The sequence below is a fragment of the Capricornis sumatraensis genome, chromosome 19 (genome assembly GCF_032405125.1).
Source record: "Capricornis sumatraensis isolate serow.1 chromosome 19, serow.2, whole genome shotgun sequence".
Lineage (NCBI taxonomy): Eukaryota > Metazoa > Chordata > Mammalia > Artiodactyla > Bovidae > Capricornis > Capricornis sumatraensis.
The window spans coordinates 51,571,458-51,590,660 of record NC_091087.1 but is presented as its reverse complement, the minus strand read 5'-3'; the positions used below and the strand labels follow the sequence as shown (position 1 = coordinate 51,590,660).

Sequence of the window (19,203 nt, the reverse complement as noted above, 5' to 3'; positions counted from 1 at the left end):
AGGTGAAGATTCACTCTGGCCAGAAAAATTCTGTTTCTCTCCCTTAATCAATCAGATACTTTGCTGACATTAGGAGTTTTGTTCTAAAAATAAATCCCCTGGAATGTGCCAGCTCCTTCACTCTGGGTATGTTTTATAGATGCAGCAATTCATAAAGGAGGTACTTTTGTGAGTTTGTATCTTTTTTTTTTTTTTTTCAGTTTTTAATCTAAGCTGAGTCCTGAGGCAGATAAGCGCTTCCTAATGCCCCAAAGAACTCTGTTGCTGCTTGTAGGGGTGATGCCTAGATAGAGTGCAAGACCTTCTTGGACCATCAGAGGCCAGGTAACCTAAGCCCTTTAAAGGAAAGACACCAAGCCTGGAATCACATAATTAGTTGCAGGGTGAATTAGATGGCAGGCATCCAGACCACTGACCTTTTCCTTAGAGTAGAGCTGTTTAAGAACATAAGATTATGTAGCATTGATGGAGTACTTTTTCTTCTTTTCAGAGCTTCACAGTGGGGAGAGGCTGAGTTGGTAGGGAATCTAGCCTCTAATTATTTGTGGCTTAAGTGACGTTCATTATTGGCTCAGTGGTGGCTCTTATAATCCTAATAGCTGCTTCCAGGGATGGGTAATTCCCTAGTCATTATAGTCGACTTCATTCATCTCTTCCCTAGCTAGGCCCATCATTTCTATCTGCTACCAATCACTTTTCCCCAAGCCATCCTTTGCTTGGTGGTATCATTTGTTAAATCTCAATTGCAGTAACCTCAGAATTCCATCTCTGAAAGATGTTCAAGCTAACAGTCTAACTTTAGCTTTAAGATGGCATTGCATTGACATTCAAAGATAGGATATGGGGATTGCTAGCTGCATGGGGATACAGAGTTGGAGAGATATGGTAATTTAAGTCTTAAGATCACTGTAAAACTGAGTTACTCTTCAGCCTTATTTTTGTTCTAGTATGCAGTGTGTGTGAGGCCTTTTAGGTACATGCCTCGTTCGTGTGTTCATGTTACCACTGGGAGTGACTTGGCACTCACGGCACTGAAGCTAATTCTTGAGCCACTAGTGCCTTAGTGTGGGCTCTACTTGACTGGTATTTCACCAATGAAACAGTCTTTCCATTTGTGAAGGAAATTGTGAACTGAATTGCTACATGTATGTTTGAAGATGTGCTTTTAAAATGACAAAATCCCTACTGATCTAGGTAGAAAATAAACTTACTCTTTAGCGGGAAGACCTGCCTACTAATCATTCATTTACTTATCAAATTTTAAAACAAAAGCAAATCAGAAAAAGGGAATTCTCTGATGGTCCAGTGGTTAGCATTCTGAGCTCTCACTGCCAAGGGTACAGGTTTAACCCCTGGTCAGGGAACTAAGATCCTACAAGCACTGTGGTGTGTGTCCACCCCTCCAAAGTAAAATTTAAACAGATAGGTTCCATGTTTTAGGAACTGTTCTAGGCACTTAAGAATACATCAGCAAACAAAAAGGAAACATACCCCTTTTCTCATCTTATGTTACCAATATCTTCCCTGCGAGTATCTCATCCCTATGAAGATATTTTAGAAACAAGGCAGTCTCCTGTGAAAATAACTGGCTTTTTACACTTTGTCTAATTTTTTCTATCCCTTCCTATAAATTTTCCAGGGAACATTTAGAGGTTTGTTACTTTCTTCATAGTAATTCCCTAATACTAATTTTTAGTAGGATTTTTAGTTTGGCTTCTTTCTCTATTTCTCCACTTGAATGATACAGGTAGTGTTTGGGCAAAAGGAAGAGAATCATTTAATTTGATAATTCTCAATAGGAAAAAGACAAGCTTTGAAAAATGCATTAAGATGTCTGTGGGTTTTCTTCTCTGAACTGGATTTGACTGTCATTTATGCTTCCCTGGTGGCTCAGATGGTAAAGCGTCTGCCTGCCATGCGGGAGACCCAGGTTCGTTCCCTGGTTCGGGAAGATCCCCTGGAGAAGGAAATGGCAACCCACTCCAGTACTCTTGCCTGAAAAATTCTATGGACTGAGGAGCCTGGTAGGCTACAGTCCATGGGGTCGCAAAGAATCGGACACGACTGAGCGTCACATGCTGGCAAGTTGGGCCACGGTTTCCATTGGCCCTTCCCTATTTTTTCTTGTCCTGAGCATTTTATTGAGCAGGCCTAACCTTTTCCTCCTTCGTGATTGGTTCCTGTGTCTTTGTAAATGCAAGTATCTTAGCCATTGATCTAAGATAGTGATTGATTCAGTGATTCTGGGGCATTTGCTAGTAAGGCATAATCTCTAAACCTAGTGATTCTGATCTTCTGGGTCTAGGGTGGAACCCAGAACCTGCCTTTTCAAAAAGAAAGATTTAAGAGGGGCAGGACATTCTAATGACAGCATAGATGCTGTCTAAAATGTTCTAGAATTGTGCGATTATTGTTGAACTGCTTTCCACTGGGCTGAACAGTAAGATATAACTTGGTTGTTAATGTCATATGCTGAAGAGTCCAAATTTATGCACTGTACACAAACTGAAGAGGCCAGCAGATACCTGTGTCCCATAGCGGCTGAGGAGGCTATGTTATTCAGGTCTTCACTGGTGGGAGATGCTTGGCTCAGCTTTGGTAACCAGCTTCCTTTGGATTTCTCTGTAGGCAATGGTGGCTTGCTACCCAGGAAATGGAACAGGCTATGTTCGACATGTGGACAACCCCAACGGTGACGGCCGCTGTATCACCTGCATCTACTATCTGAATAAGAACTGGGATGCCAAGGTACTTGGAATAATGCGAGTAGAGGGAGGGCTGAGAAACCACAGGAAAAGAATTCAGATGACTTAGAGGAGAGTTTTGGAGAAGGCAGTGGCACCCCACTCCAGTACTCTTGCCTGGAAAATCCCATGGGTGGAGGAGCCTGGTGGGCTGCAGTCCCTGGGGTCGCTAGGAGTCGGACATGACTGAGCGACTTCCCTTTCACTTTTCACTTTCATGCATTGGAGAAGGAAATGCGAGTAACCCACTGCAGTGTTCTTGCCTGGAGAATCCCAGGGATGGGGGAGCCTGGTGGGCTGCCGTCTATGGGGTCGCACAGAGTCGGACACGACTGAAGCGACTTAGCAGCAGCAGCAGCAGCAGCAGAGGAGAGTTTGGAGTTCATAATTCCCACTGAAGAATCTTTTCTATTTCGTATTATCCTTTTTTCCTGCTATGGTTTTAGTATTAAAGTTGATGAGATGAAAATAATAGATGTAAAGTTAATTTGATGGAGGTGGGTGAGTAGAGCTTTTATTAGGTTATAGGTTATAATTTGATGATTGATGAGGAGAAGGTACTTTATTTTTTAAAAAATTGGGATCAGTGTTTTTAGTCTAATCCAGAGCAGATAGGATTCTTGATTCTCATTGTGGAATAAGATATATACTTTTCCCTGCCAGGAGCAACGCTGAGAGAATTTCACAAAAATAGAACCGTAGGATGTTAAAACATCCCCAAGTGACGTTTCCCACACAGTCTTCTCTCTGGGTGAAATGTCTCCTTGGTGGCCTCTTGCCATGGTTTACTGTGATTGTGAATGCCAAAGGTTTTGTAGCTTATTTTCATATTTTTGAACATATATATAGATAGAGATATAAAGTCTGGTGCCATGCTCACAGACATTTGTCTGGAATTTGTATGTTTTTTAAAAGTTAAGGATGATTTAGGAGTCTGAGAAGTTGGAGAACTTTTCAAGCTTATCTGGCTTTTGAACCTTCTGCATCTCCATTTCCTATTCATTAGGCCAGATACTAGCTGTCATAAAGCAAGGATATTTTATCTGGGGTCAGAAAAAGTAAACCTGGGAAACCAGTGAATTAGTGACAAGGTTTGTGTCAGTTCCCTATTTGATAACATGACTGAAATATATTCCTTAGTTATCCTTTAAAATCTTGAAAGGTAGTGTTATAGGCAAGAGAGTCAAGTTGTCAGATCAGTGATGATAAATCACAAAGTTTGAAATCATTCAAAAATTTTTTGAGTGCCTGCTAGTGCCAGGCATCATGCTGTGGGGAACCATCAACATATAAGACCAGAATTCTACCTTGACAGGATTATTCTAGTAGGACAGATTGGATGTACATGTAAAAAAATATAATTCGAGGGGTAGAGTGAGTGGTATATGTCATGAGAGATACAGATAAGGTGGTCTGAGCATTCAGAAAAAAAAGAGCGTGTAACTTCCAACTGATGAAATCAGATAGGAGATGGGGAACTCAAAAGAAAACTGTAAATTCTAATTGAAGGGGAGGTTATATGTGGTCACTGCCCTCTGGAGCTGTTAATATTAGATTGAATTACATGAAATGGCTAGGGCGGGGAGGAGGTTATGGGTCAAACAGTCAGATATTGGCAAGTCTGTATAACTGACCTAGTAGAACTCTACTTTGTGTCCATGGGCTTTGAGATTGTGGGGGTGAGAAGACTTCGTTCAGTATGACTTCAGTATGTCTAGTCAAGTTTAAGATAACATTTAATACACAGGATGGCACTGGAGTTAAAATTTGGGAATAATATATGCTAGCAGTGGCAGTTGGAAGATAGCTTTGTTTCTAGATGAGACTGAAGTATCATTGTTAATGAACTGTGTGTGAGGCTAGGAAGTAATCTATCTTCTTTGTGGCCCTCAGCGACATGGTGGGGTCCTGCGAATATTTCCAGAAGGGAAATCATTCATAGCGGACGTGGAGCCCATTTTTGACAGACTGTTGTTCTTCTGGTCAGACCGCAGGAACCCACATGAAGTCCAGCCCTCCTATGCGACCAGGTAACAGCCAGGGCCACGACTGCTCTTGAGAAGCTTCTTGGACCAACCCCAGTTCCCAGAAAATTCTCAAATGTGTGTTGTTTACAGACAAAAGACCAACCATCCCCCTAAGCAGAGAGCAAACCTGTTCGAAGTCAATAAAAATTAAAGGAGAAACTGTGGCTTCTTTAACGTATAAAGTCTAACGTTGGTTTCAACTATTAACAAGTCGTTTTCCATTAAGTGAGAGTCTCAGATTCCAAATTTCCCAGAGCCCTTTTTTCTCTTCTCTTCTTTCTTGCTCACCACCCTCCCTTAAAAAAAAAGCCTAATGTTGAACTATGCCTAGAGAATGTTGGCTGCCACATGTCAGAAATCCTATCTGGTTAACTCTGGATGAGTTTACAAGCTGCCAGTTACAAGCAGAGAAAAAACCTTGAGAATAGAAAGAAGAATTTGTAACACAGCATTGTAAATCAGCTATGCTCTAATAAAATTTAAAAGGAGGTTCAAAAGGGAGGGGATATATTTATCCCTATGGCTGATTCATGTTGAGGTTTGATAGAAAACAACAAAATTCTGTAAAGCAATTATCCTTCAATTAAAAAATAAATTAATTTTTAAAAGAAGAAAGAGGAATTTGTTCTGACTTCTTTTCCTTTTCCCCCTTTTCTTAGCTTAAAATTGGATTGGGTTTACTGTACCCAACATGTCCCAACAATTGGATTTTTCAGACTCCTTTCTTTAGATCACGCACAGGAAGATTTTTCAGAGTAACAGAACAATTTAGTATTGTTTACTATTAATATAGAAATTCTTGTGTGTGTGTGCTTAGTCATTTATGTCCAACTATGTCCAACTCATTTATGTCCAAGCAATGGCACCCCACTCCAGTACTCTTGCCTGGAAACTCCCATGGACAGAGGAGCCTGGTAGGCTACAGTCCATGGGGTCACTAAGAGTCGGACATGACTGAGCAACTTCACTTTCACTTTTCACTATCATGCATTGGAGAAGGAAATGGCAACCTACTCCAGTGTTCTTGCCTGGAGAATCCCAGGGACGGGGGAGCCTGGTGGGCTGCCGTCTTTGGGGTCGCACAGAGTCGGACATGACTGAAGCGACTTAGCAGCAGCAGCAGCATGCCACCTCATGAACTGTAGCCCTCCAGGATCCTCTGTCCGTGGAATTTTCCAGGCAAGAGTACTGGAGTAGGTTGCCATTTCCTTCTCCAGGAGATCCTCCAGGGATTGAACCTGCATCTCTTACATCTTCTGCACTGGCAGGTGGATTCTTTACTGCTGTGCCACCCGGGATGCCCAGAAACTCTTGATATATCTTAATTTCAGATTCTATCTCATTTGCATCTGTTTTATGGCCAAAGCTGTAAACCATGTGGTACTGGAGCGCTGTGGGGTGCAGCTTAAATTGGGAATAACAGTTGGGGGCAGGGAGGAGAGAGGTTGGGTGGAAAAGATAATGACTAAACCTTAACAAGACTAATTAAATTAAAGTCACAGGTGTTAAGTGTTCAAGGTTTATGTGTCCCCCTCCAGAAGTGACAGATTTTAGCCCCACACAGAGTTGCCTATGAAATGTCAAACTGGGATGTGCCCTAGGAGAACAGATAACTACTTCTCCCACCAAAGCCTGTTTGTGGCTTATTAATGGGGTACAGTAATCGGTCCTTGTCATTTGTGCAGAATTTCCTTGCTCCTCCCCAGTTCCTCTATGACTAGGGTCACAGGGGAAACCTTAACACCACATGTTGACGGAAAGCCTTTGGAAAAATCCAAGTCCTATAGAAATTCCAGTAACTACTACTAAAAATGAAACAAAACTTTTTGGAAACTCATACATAAAATTACTCCTGTATAGTCTAGCCCATAAATGGGACATAGTAGAAAACGTGTCGGTACCAATATCCCATTGCTTCTTTGCCTCAGCATCCAAAACTAAAGACAAAAGTCAAGAATTTTAACGTCCTGTCATTCGATAAGTTATTCTTCAAAAGCTTCACTCCTCATCTCTGTGTTCTCCCCACCAGCTTAGGTCCCTCAGGCTTTAGCTGAATGATTCGCTGAATGATTCGCTTCCAGCCCTTTCTTGTGTAGTTCATCTGGACCTGTTGTATTATTTGTTCAATTGCCTTTCCCCTCCCTGCTAGAGCCTGAGCTCCTTGAGAAAGAGGCTGCTGTATTCACAGGACAGTTTCAATTCCCAGCGCCCAGGATAATGGGTGGTGCATACTTGGAATTCCTTACATGTTTTATTACATTTAAATAGACTTGAAACCAGAGACGTTTATTTTAAATTAAAATTGGGATGGACTTCTGATAGTAGGAAAATTTTTAAATGTTGGCTTTACAAATGTCTGTTATGTGAAATTTATAGTATTTTTATTTTTGGTCATATTTTTAAACCTCTTTTCTAATATCTTCTTACCTTTCACAGATACGCCATGACTGTTTGGTACTTTGATGCTGAAGAAAGGGCAGAAGCCAAAAAGAAATTCAGGAATTTAACTAGTATGTGTTTGATAATTTTCTGTGACTTTTGCTCAAGTCAATCCATTATTTTTATTTAAGTTTTTTATGTATATGCTAATGTACTCTGTTCAGTCTCAGCCATCTATCTATACACACACACACACATACATATAAATGACATCATGACGGACTTAGTTCTGAAACCCTGGCCTTAGCTCTGCTGAAAAAAACAGAAAAAAAAATGCAAAGAACGTCCCTGGTGAATGCCCACTGACTGTGGGACAGTTTGTAATAGATGGGATATGGTTAACTTTTGATCATTAATATTCACCCATCAAATATAACATTAAATTTTGCCCATGGTTTTGGCTTTGTAATAACAAAGGAAATGCAATGGAACCCAACCACCATGGTTCATTTATTATATTGGTATAGGAATGTGACTTTCAGTATAAAAACCAGGCTCATGTAATATAAACTGAATATGACTTAATGTCTTTCCTGTCCCCTCCAACCAGTATTATAAGGCATATTTTCCCAAAATACATTATATTGAAAGACATGTTATGAATAGTTTGTGAGAAGGTAAATTCCTGGTCCCCAAGTGTGGGAATTGTTACGTACAATATCTCTTTCTTGAAGAGTAACTGTGTTTATGGGCATATTAATCAAGAAAAATTAACCTAAGAAATCCTACAGTAAACATGTATGTAACATCATGTAATGTTACATGACCTATTGAATGTAACATCATGTAATAGGTCATGTAACATCATGACCTATTTGAACAGTCTCCCTAGCAAATACCAAAGAAAATACATCAGGAGGTCCTTTGTTCAGCTTTGTTCTATGAGATGGGAAGCATTTGCTAGAGGTTTTAGGGGTGACGTTTGTGACATGAGGTTCATCAGATCTGGCTCCTTAACCTCTGTTTTCTTTTCTGTTCCTAACCCAGGGAAGACTGAACCTGCCCTTACTGAGGACTGACCCTGCTCTGAAATCCGCTGGCCTCATTCACTTTTAGTAACAGTTTCTGAATTTGCTTTAAGAGTTGAGATCCAAAGAAGGCCTCTTCTTCAGTGACTCGGTGACAAGGAACCCTCCCCCCCCCCCGCCCCCCACTGCTTGCATCACTCAGATCCCTGTCTCGTGTATGGTACTTTGTGTTTTCTTGCCAAGACTGCACCTACCTTCAGACACTTTTTGCCAGATGAACTCATTTGCTAACTCCAGAAATACCTGCAGACAACCTAGTTGGCCAGCGGTTTAATTGTTAGATTTGGTAATCCTGGCTATCAAAGCAAGAACCTGAAAGCACGGGCGAGGGACTGAGTCTTACTTGCACTTTATGTACACTTTCTAATTTGAAAGGAGGAGGTTTGCAAAGAAAGAAAATGGTGACCGGTGCCACGGAGAGGCATCACTGAAGCCTTAACACAGGAAACAAATGTGTGTCATCTGAACAATTTCCAGATGTTCCTGATCCTGGGCTATTGGGGTTTCTGGAGAATTATCACAACCTAATGACATTATTACCTCTAGAACAGGCTGCTGTTTTAGTAATCAATTTCTAAGTATCCTGTGGGTGGACACTCCCTTTTCCTGGTCCTGTAACCTGGACTTGCTGCCTCTGCCCCATCTTGCTGAAATACAACTTTCTGATCAAAGATGACACCATTTATTTTCTATTTTCACTTCTTACATAGAGAACCTAATTCACTAATTATTTTGGTTGCTTTGTTGAAATACAATTTGAATTTAAATCAAAGGGGGAAAAAAATCTTCCTGGTAGTTCAGAGCCAACAACCTCTGATAATGGTGTCAAAAAACCTGGGTCTGCTGATATACAATAAACGTGTGCATTTTAAACAATTTGAGATTGGAGATGGAGTTGGAAATGTAGGCATTCCTGTTTTTCACTTTTCATTTTTAGTGACCTCACTCTTCTCTAATGAAACAAGAAAATCACAAAAACTAGGCTGTATTCTAAAAAAGGTAATGGAAAATAAAACAAAAAATCCTGGAAAGCTACTTGAGTTCTTCCACATTTTCTGACCCTGGTAAGCCTCTTCGACACTTGACTCTCCAGATCTTCTGTGGTTGGCAGTGTGGCCAGAATCATAGAATTTGCTAGAATTGTGGGAAATTCTCCAGCAGTAAACACAGATTCCAATGCCTCACAAATTCTGTATGGAGCTCCTCTTTTATGAAAGTTACTCTGCTTAATTTTCAATTCCACTTTCATATTTTTAAAACCCCTGTAATTTCTTGCTTGAAAATCCCATGAACATTAAGGGGCCAGAAATATTTTCTTTTCTCACTGACAGGTACATAGACTTTCCAAGGAAAAAGCATATTTTTGTGCGTGTCCAGTTTGGGAAATTTTCCAAATAAGAATTGTCTTCATTCTCACAATTGCTCTATTTTTTTTTCCCCTGTAGTACTCATTACCTTCTAACTTACTATGTAAATTATTTATTATGTTCATTGTCTGGTATCCTTCCTCTAGAGTGTAAGCACAATGAAGACAGGGATTTTGTATTTTTTAATCAATGGAATGTATTCCTAGCACATAAAATAGTGCTTGGCATATAGTAAGGGCTCAGTAAATACTTGTTGAATAAACTCATTCTCCTGCCTTAGCCTTTTAATGGTTTGATTCATTTCCTCCATCTTGGGCAGGAAGGGCTCACTAGCATTTTTGTGCACACACACCTTTCTCTTGTTGTTGATGTGTAAATTTAGGCTAAAGGTTATAGAAAGCTTTGGTCATAGTGTCCTCTCTTATCTGTTTACCTGTTTGAAGAGGTCATTGACCACAGTGCATCTGAAGACTGAGGAGGATTCTGTCCTTCTGGGTCCAGGGACCATGGGAGTAATGTAAGAATAGCTTTAGACAGGACAGACTACATTCCTCCTTCAGAACAGTTTTGAAAAACTTAAGCAAGAGAAAAAGAAACAAAGCTGTTTATTAGGAATTTTATGTTCCCTGTAATGGTAGATAAGTTTTCTTCCATGATTATTAATGTCATGAGAATGATAATGATGATATTTTGAAGGAATACCATATCATTCCAATGCTATGTCTTATATCTTTCATTTTAGTTAATATTTTTACTTACAAAAGATCAGACCTCGTAGGCCTTGCTTATTCCTTCCGGACAAAGGTCCTATAACCTAATAATATATATATCAAATCAATTTTTAGTGCACTGATTTTTTTCATGGCTGAATTGGAGTCCTGGAAGATACAACTAATAGTGACTGCTTTTTGCTCCTCTCTTTGACAGCACACTTAGAGGAGGACTTAGCCCTGATGAAGAAACATTATTTAGCAAATAATCAGATCAATTTCTTTATATTCCTGGCAATGACATGTTACGTCACCTACATAGTGCAGAGTCCTTGGCAGGAGATTAAATTTTGGACCAAAGATCCAATTTCATGGAAATAAAAAGTCTTACCTAAGTGCATTAAATAGATCTTCAGTAGAGTAGTTAATACCAATTAGCTGTTGGGCTATCTGAATCATGAATTACCTACTCAGATATGATTTTGTTTTTCTTCTTTACATGACTCAGGATTTTTAGAGGCTGGGTCATCCTAATTTCTTTGGGTCCCTCGGTCTTGAAATTTCCTGTGATTTAGGGAGCAGTGATGGGAGGTGCCATGCTGAGTCAGCAGTTTGTATAAAATAGAGGTTGGGACATGACAGATACTTTTATATTTGATTAACTGTGAGGACAAGCCCAAGGAATGTTCTTGGTAAAGTTATTTTAAATAAAAATAATACAAAATTGACTTAGCTTCAGTCTTGAATCTTTTGAATGGCATGAAAATAGTACTGGTTAGTGAGGTGGAGAAGGAAATGGCAACCCACTCCAGTTAACTGAAGTGACTTGGCAGCAGTAGCATTAGCAGTGAGGTGGTTGGAAACTATTGTCAAAACAGTGGAAACAGCTCTTTTCACGATGAAGCTGGTTCTAGTTGAACTCTTGAATGATATATGCTAGTGTATATTTAAGGCCCTATCTGCTTTCAGATCAGTCTATTCCTGCCCAAAAGTGATTTTCAATATATTGCTCTCTCTGTGTTGATAGGTTAGGGCCTTTGAGATGCTGGACTTACTATGGCTTATCTTTCTTACGTTTGCAAGGCCAGCATCGGAGAGGTCCAAGTCACGATGTTCTGCAGCTGGTAAGATGACTCTATGTATGCCAGTAGCTCGGTTCCAGGCCTGTGCTCCGTGCTCTCACACGTTTATTCTCTGCAGCCTCTGTCAACTCTTCCCCTTTTCAGATGAGGAAATGGTCTCAGAGCATTTGGGTGGTTTGTCAGGGGCTGCAGTCCAGGGGTTGCAAAGAGTAGGACATGACCGAGCGACTAAGACATGACATGACGCAACATGGGGTGAAGGAGTACTGCACCCAAAGCTTCCAGCTCCCAGGATCTGCTGTCTTTGGTGTCTCCTTCCTGCTGAGGAGATGCCAGACAAAAGAGCAGGAATGAGTGGAGTCGGGAGAGAGGAAGCTTTAAATGTTTGCTGCTTGCTAGCTTCACATGAGGCTCACGTTGTCAACAAGGTTCTCATGCCCAGTATCCTAAAGGAATGTCAGTTACTCAGAAGAAACCACATGAGCAGAAAACATCAACGGCATAGATGAATTCTCCCTTGTCTTTGCAATGGAATCTTCACTGCACGCCTCCCAGGATCATGGAGGAAGTTGGGAGTATGGGCAACATTGGTCTCTCAGGCTAACCCTGGGTATGAGCTGTGTGGGGCATACCATCCCCCACAGAGCAGAGTTCAGCAGTGTGGACCCTCTAGAAGAGAAAACAGCCTGGAACTTCCCAGGTACAATTTGGAAGCCTCCCAGCAGACCACAGGGCACGCAGGGCATGGGGACATTTGGACAGTGTCCAGGCTGCCGTCCAAATGTCCCTAGGTTGATACCCTCTGAGGGGAGGAAAATAAACCTTTTTTTAAAAAATACACCTAACTTTCCAGTTTAGGCGTAAGACTGAGATGTCAGCATGGTTCTATTACTGGCAGTTCTCTATCTGATATGTGGAAATCAAGAGAAGAAGCTAAGCTAGGTTCTGTCATCGTAGGGAATTCTCAACATTCCCTCTAAGTGACATTGAGTGGAAATTCAGAAACATTTTTAATTCTCCGAAGCTCTTGGATAGTCTCTTAGCTAATCTTTTTGAGGTGCTTGTAGAAGGATGTCATTTTCATTTCTTTAAAACACAGCTCTTTTGCCTATTTAAATACCCTGAAAGACTATGAGGGTTGAAAAAAGCTCCAGATTTCTTTCTTGAATCCTGTCTGTTTGACCTTTGGTAAACTTAGTATTGTACTTAGAAAAGCTTTCCTTGAAGCAGTTGCTGCTTGTGCTCCTGAGTGTTGAGATTTTTCAGAAATTTTATAAAGACCATTTTGTGATTCTTTTTTTTAAGTTAGAGGCACATCTCAGATAGGGAATGGCTGTTGCACTTTATTGTCACAGTTTTGCATAGAGATTTTAAGAGCAGCTGTGGAATGAAATTCATTATTTGCACTAGGTTATTAAAAATTAATTTCACAGGTAGTCTTTGTTTTGTGCCTATTTCTTGAGCAAAAACGGCACATCCCTTATGATGAATGCCTGGCGGATGTAGAGGAAGAAGATTCGGGACTTCATGTATCATTTGTAGTGGGACTTCAGTGGGTGTGTGGTAGGCCAGTTTTGAAAAGAGCTGTGGAGCAGCCCAATTTCATGGCAAATCTCAGAAAAGCTGTTGAAGATGGGGGGTAGGGTGGGGGGTGAAGGGTTGGGGGTGGCATGGGGGGGTGAGTTCCTAGCAGCCAAGGCCTGGCTGCTTGCTGCCAGCTTCCTTCATCCTCACCCAGTTTAAGCATTTACTACCTGGATTTTGAAAAATTCACTGAGGACAGGGTTACCAGCCATAAAAATGCTGAGAAGTAGAAATTGCCCTAGAGTGTTTTCCAAACACCGATATTTTTCTGAAAAGGTAACAGATGCATGTGGGGCAGGGGCATGGATGGGGAAAGGAAGCAATCAGTTTTTAAAAAGTCTCTCGCCACCAGAATCAGGCCTTTGGCCAGTTTCTTCTGTATCCCTGGAGGGTGACCACCTCTCCTGGAAGGTCAGCACCTCCTGGAGAGCCCTCCTCCGCAGGACTGGCACGTTTGCTGGGTCATTTCCTCATATTTTTATGCTTATTCATTCTGTGGCCTGTGTTCTCCTGCAGTTTTTTTCTCCATCCTCCCGGGAGAAGAGATAACATTCTCAGGACCTAATTCTCATCTGATAAGTTTTATTTTTAACCAACTTCTACATCCTTTCTTCTTATTTTCATGGGCCCCCTGTACTTCTTGGCCTTTTCTGGCTTTCTCAGAAGGGAAGAGCAGAACATTGGGGTACTGTGTAGGGCACCAGGGTTTCTCCCATCCCATCCTGGAGCTGCCACTCGGGGCTGGGCACCTGGCTCATTTTCTAATAGCAGGGAGACTTCTCTCTGCACCAGGTCCTATTCTCACTCTTATCTCCTTCTGGGCTGTCTGTAGATTTCCTTCTGTCAGTAAATTAATGTGATCTTGAGGAAGGAAACACGCTTTAGAAAACTAGACAGCTGTGACTTGCAGGGATTAACATGGACTGAGTTGCCAATCCGAGGTGGCCTTGCGGCCACTTAAGGCTCCCACAGTGTGACAAAGTCATGACTTGACAGGATGATTCTTGGATTGAGATGAATGAAAGCAGCCAGGATCCACCCAACCAAAGGGAAAGGTTTTATTTGGCTTGGTTTGTTTTTCTGTCCTGAGCCCTCTGGCCCAGGCTTTCCCAGACAAGTATGTTAGCTGTAACTGTGACCTTAGCCACGTAAGCATATATACATTCTTTTTCTTTTTTGACTTTTGACCTGACCCCTCCCCAGATATGACTAAATATGGTTATGGCTAAAAGTTTTCCAACTAACGCTAGGGGGAAGTGGAAGTTTTGAACCTGGGGAGGGCGATGGAGTTTGTGTTCCCCAGAGAGGGTTGTGCATGGGAATGCTGTCCCAGACTTGAACTTCATGGCCTCCAACTGCAGTTTGTTCTCCATGGACCGGTTGTCTCTCAAGCATCTCTTGGCTCTGCCGTGCATTGTGTATACAGTCCCTATGCCTTTCTTATAACCCTGTAATAGGCTCTTAGAAACAAATCTTAAAAAAAAAAAAAAAGGTTTGTGATGTAGCTTCACAGGATAGAAGACTTATCAGAGGATTTAAGAAACAACGAATAAAATACTACCACTTAATCACGGAGTACCAACCAGGGTCCCAGGAGGAAATGGATGACACTTACAAATTAGGATAATTGTAGGAGAGTTAAACAAAAAGACTTTTCACCAAGGTGGGGAGCAAGTAGGGAAACCATAAGAGAGAGCGCAGTACCCAGCCTTCCAAAGCAGGTGGTGCCGCTCCAGACTCCAGATTTGCAGGCGGGAAAGTGGGGGAAAGAGTGACCAGAAGAGGGCGGCTTCCTGACGGGAGCTAGGGCCTTCGCTGAAGGAACCCAGCCAGCCCATGGGACCCTGCAAGAAGGGAGCTGGGTAGTTAACACCCCACCTCTGGCTTTTCCCTCATCAGAGTTGCTGAAATGCACCCTGGGCTACGCACATCTGTAAGTCACCAGTCAACTGCCCACTGAGAGAAGGCCACAGGTCTGGTCAGGCTTCTGTGGCTCAAAAGAGGGGCATAACCTAGAGAGTGTGGAGGGGTAAAACAAAGAGATCTCCACGGTCCAGGCCATCTCCCCCTCGTAGCCTATCTCTCACTACACCAGGACTTTCTGTTTGTCAAACAAGTCCAGTCTGCCTCTGCCTCAGGGCCTTTGCGCTTGATCCTTCGGCCTAGAGTGGTCTTCTCCACTATAATGATGGGTCATTCAGATCCTGGCTCCCTAAAGAGGATCTCCACTCCCAGTGTTCCCCCATCTCACCTTCCAGTCATGCTGTTCCACAGTCTAGTTTTATTTTTACATTGAAGAGAGTAATGGGACAGTTTTAACTTAAAATGTCAATATTTACTGGAAGTTTTATTCTTTGCAATGATTTAAGCTTAAGATGAAAACCAGATATCAACTTTCAAATATGCAGGGGGTACTTATTTTTACAAAAGTTGCCGGAAGGTGTGGAAACACGTTTGGATATCACTGAGAGAGCCTGAATGCTGAAGCAGGGAGCAGTTCTCTTCCTCTACTGAAGGCTGTGTGCCTATGCTTCTTACCCCAGCTACCACACAGTGTGTGTGAGTTGCTAAGTTGAATCTGACTCTCTTCGACCCTGTGGACTGTAGCTTGCCAGGCTCCTCTGTACATGGGATTCTCCAGGCAAGAATACTGGGGTGGGTTGCCATTCCCTGCTCCAGGGGAATCTTCCTGAAGCAGGGCTTGAATTCCAGTATCCTGCATTACAAGCAGACTCTACCTCTGAGTCACCATGGAGAGAACATGAGTTAGCACAAGTTAGGAGGTAGCCACCAGAACCGTATTTCTTTATTTACAGGGACCTACAGAATCTCCCCCAAGAGCTTCAGAGAGAGATTTTCTTCTTTCTCTGCTGGCTGCATCCTGACTCATGCTAACTCAAGTTGATGCAGAGCAACCCAAACTTGAGGAGACTACTTTAGCTCCACCTACGGACTTGGTTTGCGTGCCAGACCAGAGGCAATTCCCTTGTCTTTGTGAAGGGCCACACCCCACTCTTTTTTGGCCCCATTGAGCAGGGAGTGAGGCTTGCAGAACCAAGTCTGGATGGGAGCAATTTGAAAACTATGCCAGCCTGATAATTTATAGTGAGCTTTTAAGGCATCATTTCATTTAGGGAAGGGCATGAAGCCATTCTCCATGGCTTTCCTCCGACTGCCACAATTGCCCTGACTTAAGTCGGTAACCAGCCCACGCCTGCTGGCGTCTGATGGGGCAGACCTTCCTTCTGACGAGTGGGGCCTCAGCCACATAACTGTCAAGAATTTTCAGGACCACCCGTGCTTTTGAGGATAGATCTGTCAGTTTTGGTCTGGAGGCCGGGATTTTGTTCCAAGCTCTGCTGCTGATTGAGGGCCCCCATGCTCATCCTCCAGGTAGCGCTCTGGTGGGGTCTGAATTCCAGAGGAAATGTCATGGGCATCCAAGAGCAGGCCACGAACGGTGCAGGCTCACTGGACTAGCATAGCAGCCATGAGAGCAGCCAGGAGTGAGGAAACTCTTTCTCTCTCCTGCTCTTTCAGCTAAAGAGCTCCTTGACGCCCTAGCTATACAGCTTTCCTGCTATATGACTTCCCACCTATGGAACCTTCCAGCTGCTTTCAGTTTTCCGGTTCCCAAGGAGGGAATATGATTTGCAAAGCTCATCTTGTGGGGCCAGACCAGCAATCTGGATTGATTGCTCTGGGGGCAGGTGTTCACTAGCGTTGTTGATGGTTGGGGGAGCCAGGGTAGAATCCTTCGGTTCCTATAGACTGCTTCCAGCTGTTCTTCTCAGAAGGGCATGTAGACTGGGCAGGCCCCTCCAGATTATATAGCAATCATATGGGCTTTTTCGGGTTCTGTGAAAGACAAGTGAAGTAATTCCAATTGACACTGAAAGGTGAAAGCTCTATTCTTTAAAAAAATATACCACAATTGTGGTAGGCTGTTGACTGGCCTCTTCCGTGTGCCCCGACTTGTGAATCAGATTCATCAGGCTCTGAAAGCAGGGGCTGGAAGAACTAGGACCAGCTGGGGGGAAACCACAGGAGAAGGAGGCGAGGCCAGGCTCCAGGAGCTTGGAGGAGGCGCGTAGAAGCAGCATCCTGCTCAGTGGACAGCTGAAGGTACTTCTCATTTTACCACGTTCCCGGAGGTGGGCCAAGTTCCCAGCTCACTTGACTCATCGGTAAGAGGGAAGCCGTGGTTGAGTAAGGGCTGACCCTGTCCTAGCCCACAGAGCTGGACAATCAGATCACGTCTCTAAACTCACAAAGGAGCCTGGTCTTGGAGGTGACCTGGGCAAAGGAAAGTCATATTATTACAAAGTTTCATCCTCAAGGAGAAGAGCCACAGCACGACCATTTCTTTTCCTATTAGATTCTACTTAAAACAAACAAGCCACTTCGCCTTTACCGTGGTCCCAGCCACGTGTTTCTCCTGCTCCCATTAGCTTGCACTGCCAGGAGGGCATCATCAACAGGTCTTCGGAGGCTGTGTTAGCCACGCCCACCACCTCTAGAAGGAGTGGCATTAATAACCCCTAACCACCTGTAAGCCCTGAGTCCTTCACAGCTGTTGCTCCTTTTCTGAACAAACAGCAGAATTCGGGCTTGGAGGCATGCTGAAAGGTCAGTGGATCCTCTCTGAGAAGCTCAGGTTTCTCCCCACTCATCACCAGTTTAGCCTTTTTCCCCCCTGCAAAACCACCATCACCACAATTGAGCCAGGCTCAGCAGTGTCTGCTACCCACAGGATAGGACGTGTGGTTGTCTAACTGCCCAAGGTCAGGACCCATTTCTAGTCCTTGCTGTAGTGTTTTCCATTCTCGGAAACACACTGCTCTGAGATCAGAGGAGAGTCTAGCTCGAAGGTGAGCCTCTTGGTTTTGACATTCTTGGGGAAATGGTGCTACTTTTTGGGTGAAAAAACAGCACAAATGGCCAGCAAGTACTATAAGCAGCCCAGCTTAACCACGGGCCTTGTGTGTCTGTGAGCTGAAGGTGACTCAGGAGCCGAGAGCACCGGTGGGTTGGGGTCTGCCCATGTATTCATCCCCAGTATTTCACCGCGGCCTGGCAGACAGCTGGGGGCAATATGGTGTGGTGAAAATAGCATGGACTTTGGAGTCAGGCCTGGTTTGGAGTCCCAGTTCGGCTGTTTCTACCTGTACAGCCTCTGTAAGTTATCTACTCTCTGTGTGCCTCAGTTTCCTCCTCTGCACCCCCACCTCCACTCCCTCTAACCCACTTCCACAGTGCTTCCTGTCCCCGCGGAGCTGGGCTCTTCCTGTCAGAGAGGTTTCTGTGCCCAGAGGACAAATGCTTCCTTCAGGAGGCACAGGGAAATTTCTGATGAATTTGGAATTTGAGAGAGCCAGCCGGAGGCACTCCTTCAGGAGTAACTACCAGGGAAATGGGCCACAAAAACGAACCACAGCACAACCCAGAGTGGACTCGAGTGGTTGACACACTCTCAAGGAAGGATTAGGGTCAACCCTGCCGGAGGAGGTTTCAGAGGCATGTGCATGGCGGATGTCTGGGCCTTCCCCTGGGCTGCGTCCTTGGTTTCCTGTGCGCATGAGGATGGACAGGCAACTCCCGCAGCAGATCCCAGGCAGCACTACCGGGACTCAGCCCCATTGAGAATGAGGGTTGAGGGCCAGGTAAAGGGCCTCTGCAGCTGTAGCACTGGCTGAAGGGAAAGGGGTTGCGGTGGACAGCGAGTAAGTTAGACAGCGACCTGTTAACTGCCTCTGTGTTCCATCCTGCCCTTCATTGCCTTGATGATGGAGCCAGACTCCTTGCTGTCTGGAACAATGCTAAATTTGTCAGTAGAGGTGCTGGAGGGATACTGCAGGAGGAAAGGGTTGCCTGAAGTTTGCAGGGTGCCCCATGGGTTGCCAGCGTTAAGTGGAGGACACTCAGGGGTCCTTGCACTCCAGCCAGTTGCATCGCTGTCGCCCGGCCCGTGTGCTCTGCCTGCGATATCTGACCACCAGCCTCAGCTCACCCACCGTGGACCAGCTCTGGCCCTGGCCATCTCGAGTTTCTCTGCCACCCAGTGGGGCTGCAGTCTCGTCCTGTGGAAGGAGATCTGAATCTCAGCCTGGGAAAGTTTGTTTTTTGCTTGGCTATTCTTCCTCAGCCTTAGGGTATTCTTTCTTTTTTAGTGTGTACTCCCTGTAAATAATTCTTCGTGTTCAGCATACATATATGGTTTCA

General features: G+C 43.7%; 1 protein-coding gene across 2 annotated transcripts in view; it reads left to right on the top strand.

The window, feature by feature from the left end:
• The window catches only part of EGLN3 (egl-9 family hypoxia inducible factor 3), a 29,474-nt gene extending 19,609 nt beyond the window's left edge, over nucleotides 1–9,865 (top strand). For both annotated transcript variants that reach the window (XM_068991018.1, XM_068991017.1), the window contains exons 2-5: nucleotides 2,629–2,748; nucleotides 4,638–4,774; nucleotides 7,208–7,281; nucleotides 8,198–9,865. In XM_068991018.1, the coding sequence (XP_068847119.1) occupies nucleotides 2,629–2,748; nucleotides 4,638–4,774; nucleotides 7,208–7,281; nucleotides 8,198–8,229 (363 nt within the window). In that variant the 3' untranslated portion in view covers nucleotides 8,230–9,865. The remainder of the gene's footprint in view (nucleotides 1–2,628; nucleotides 2,749–4,637; nucleotides 4,775–7,207; nucleotides 7,282–8,197) is intronic.
• Nucleotides 9,866–19,203: the final 9,338 nt, after the last annotated feature.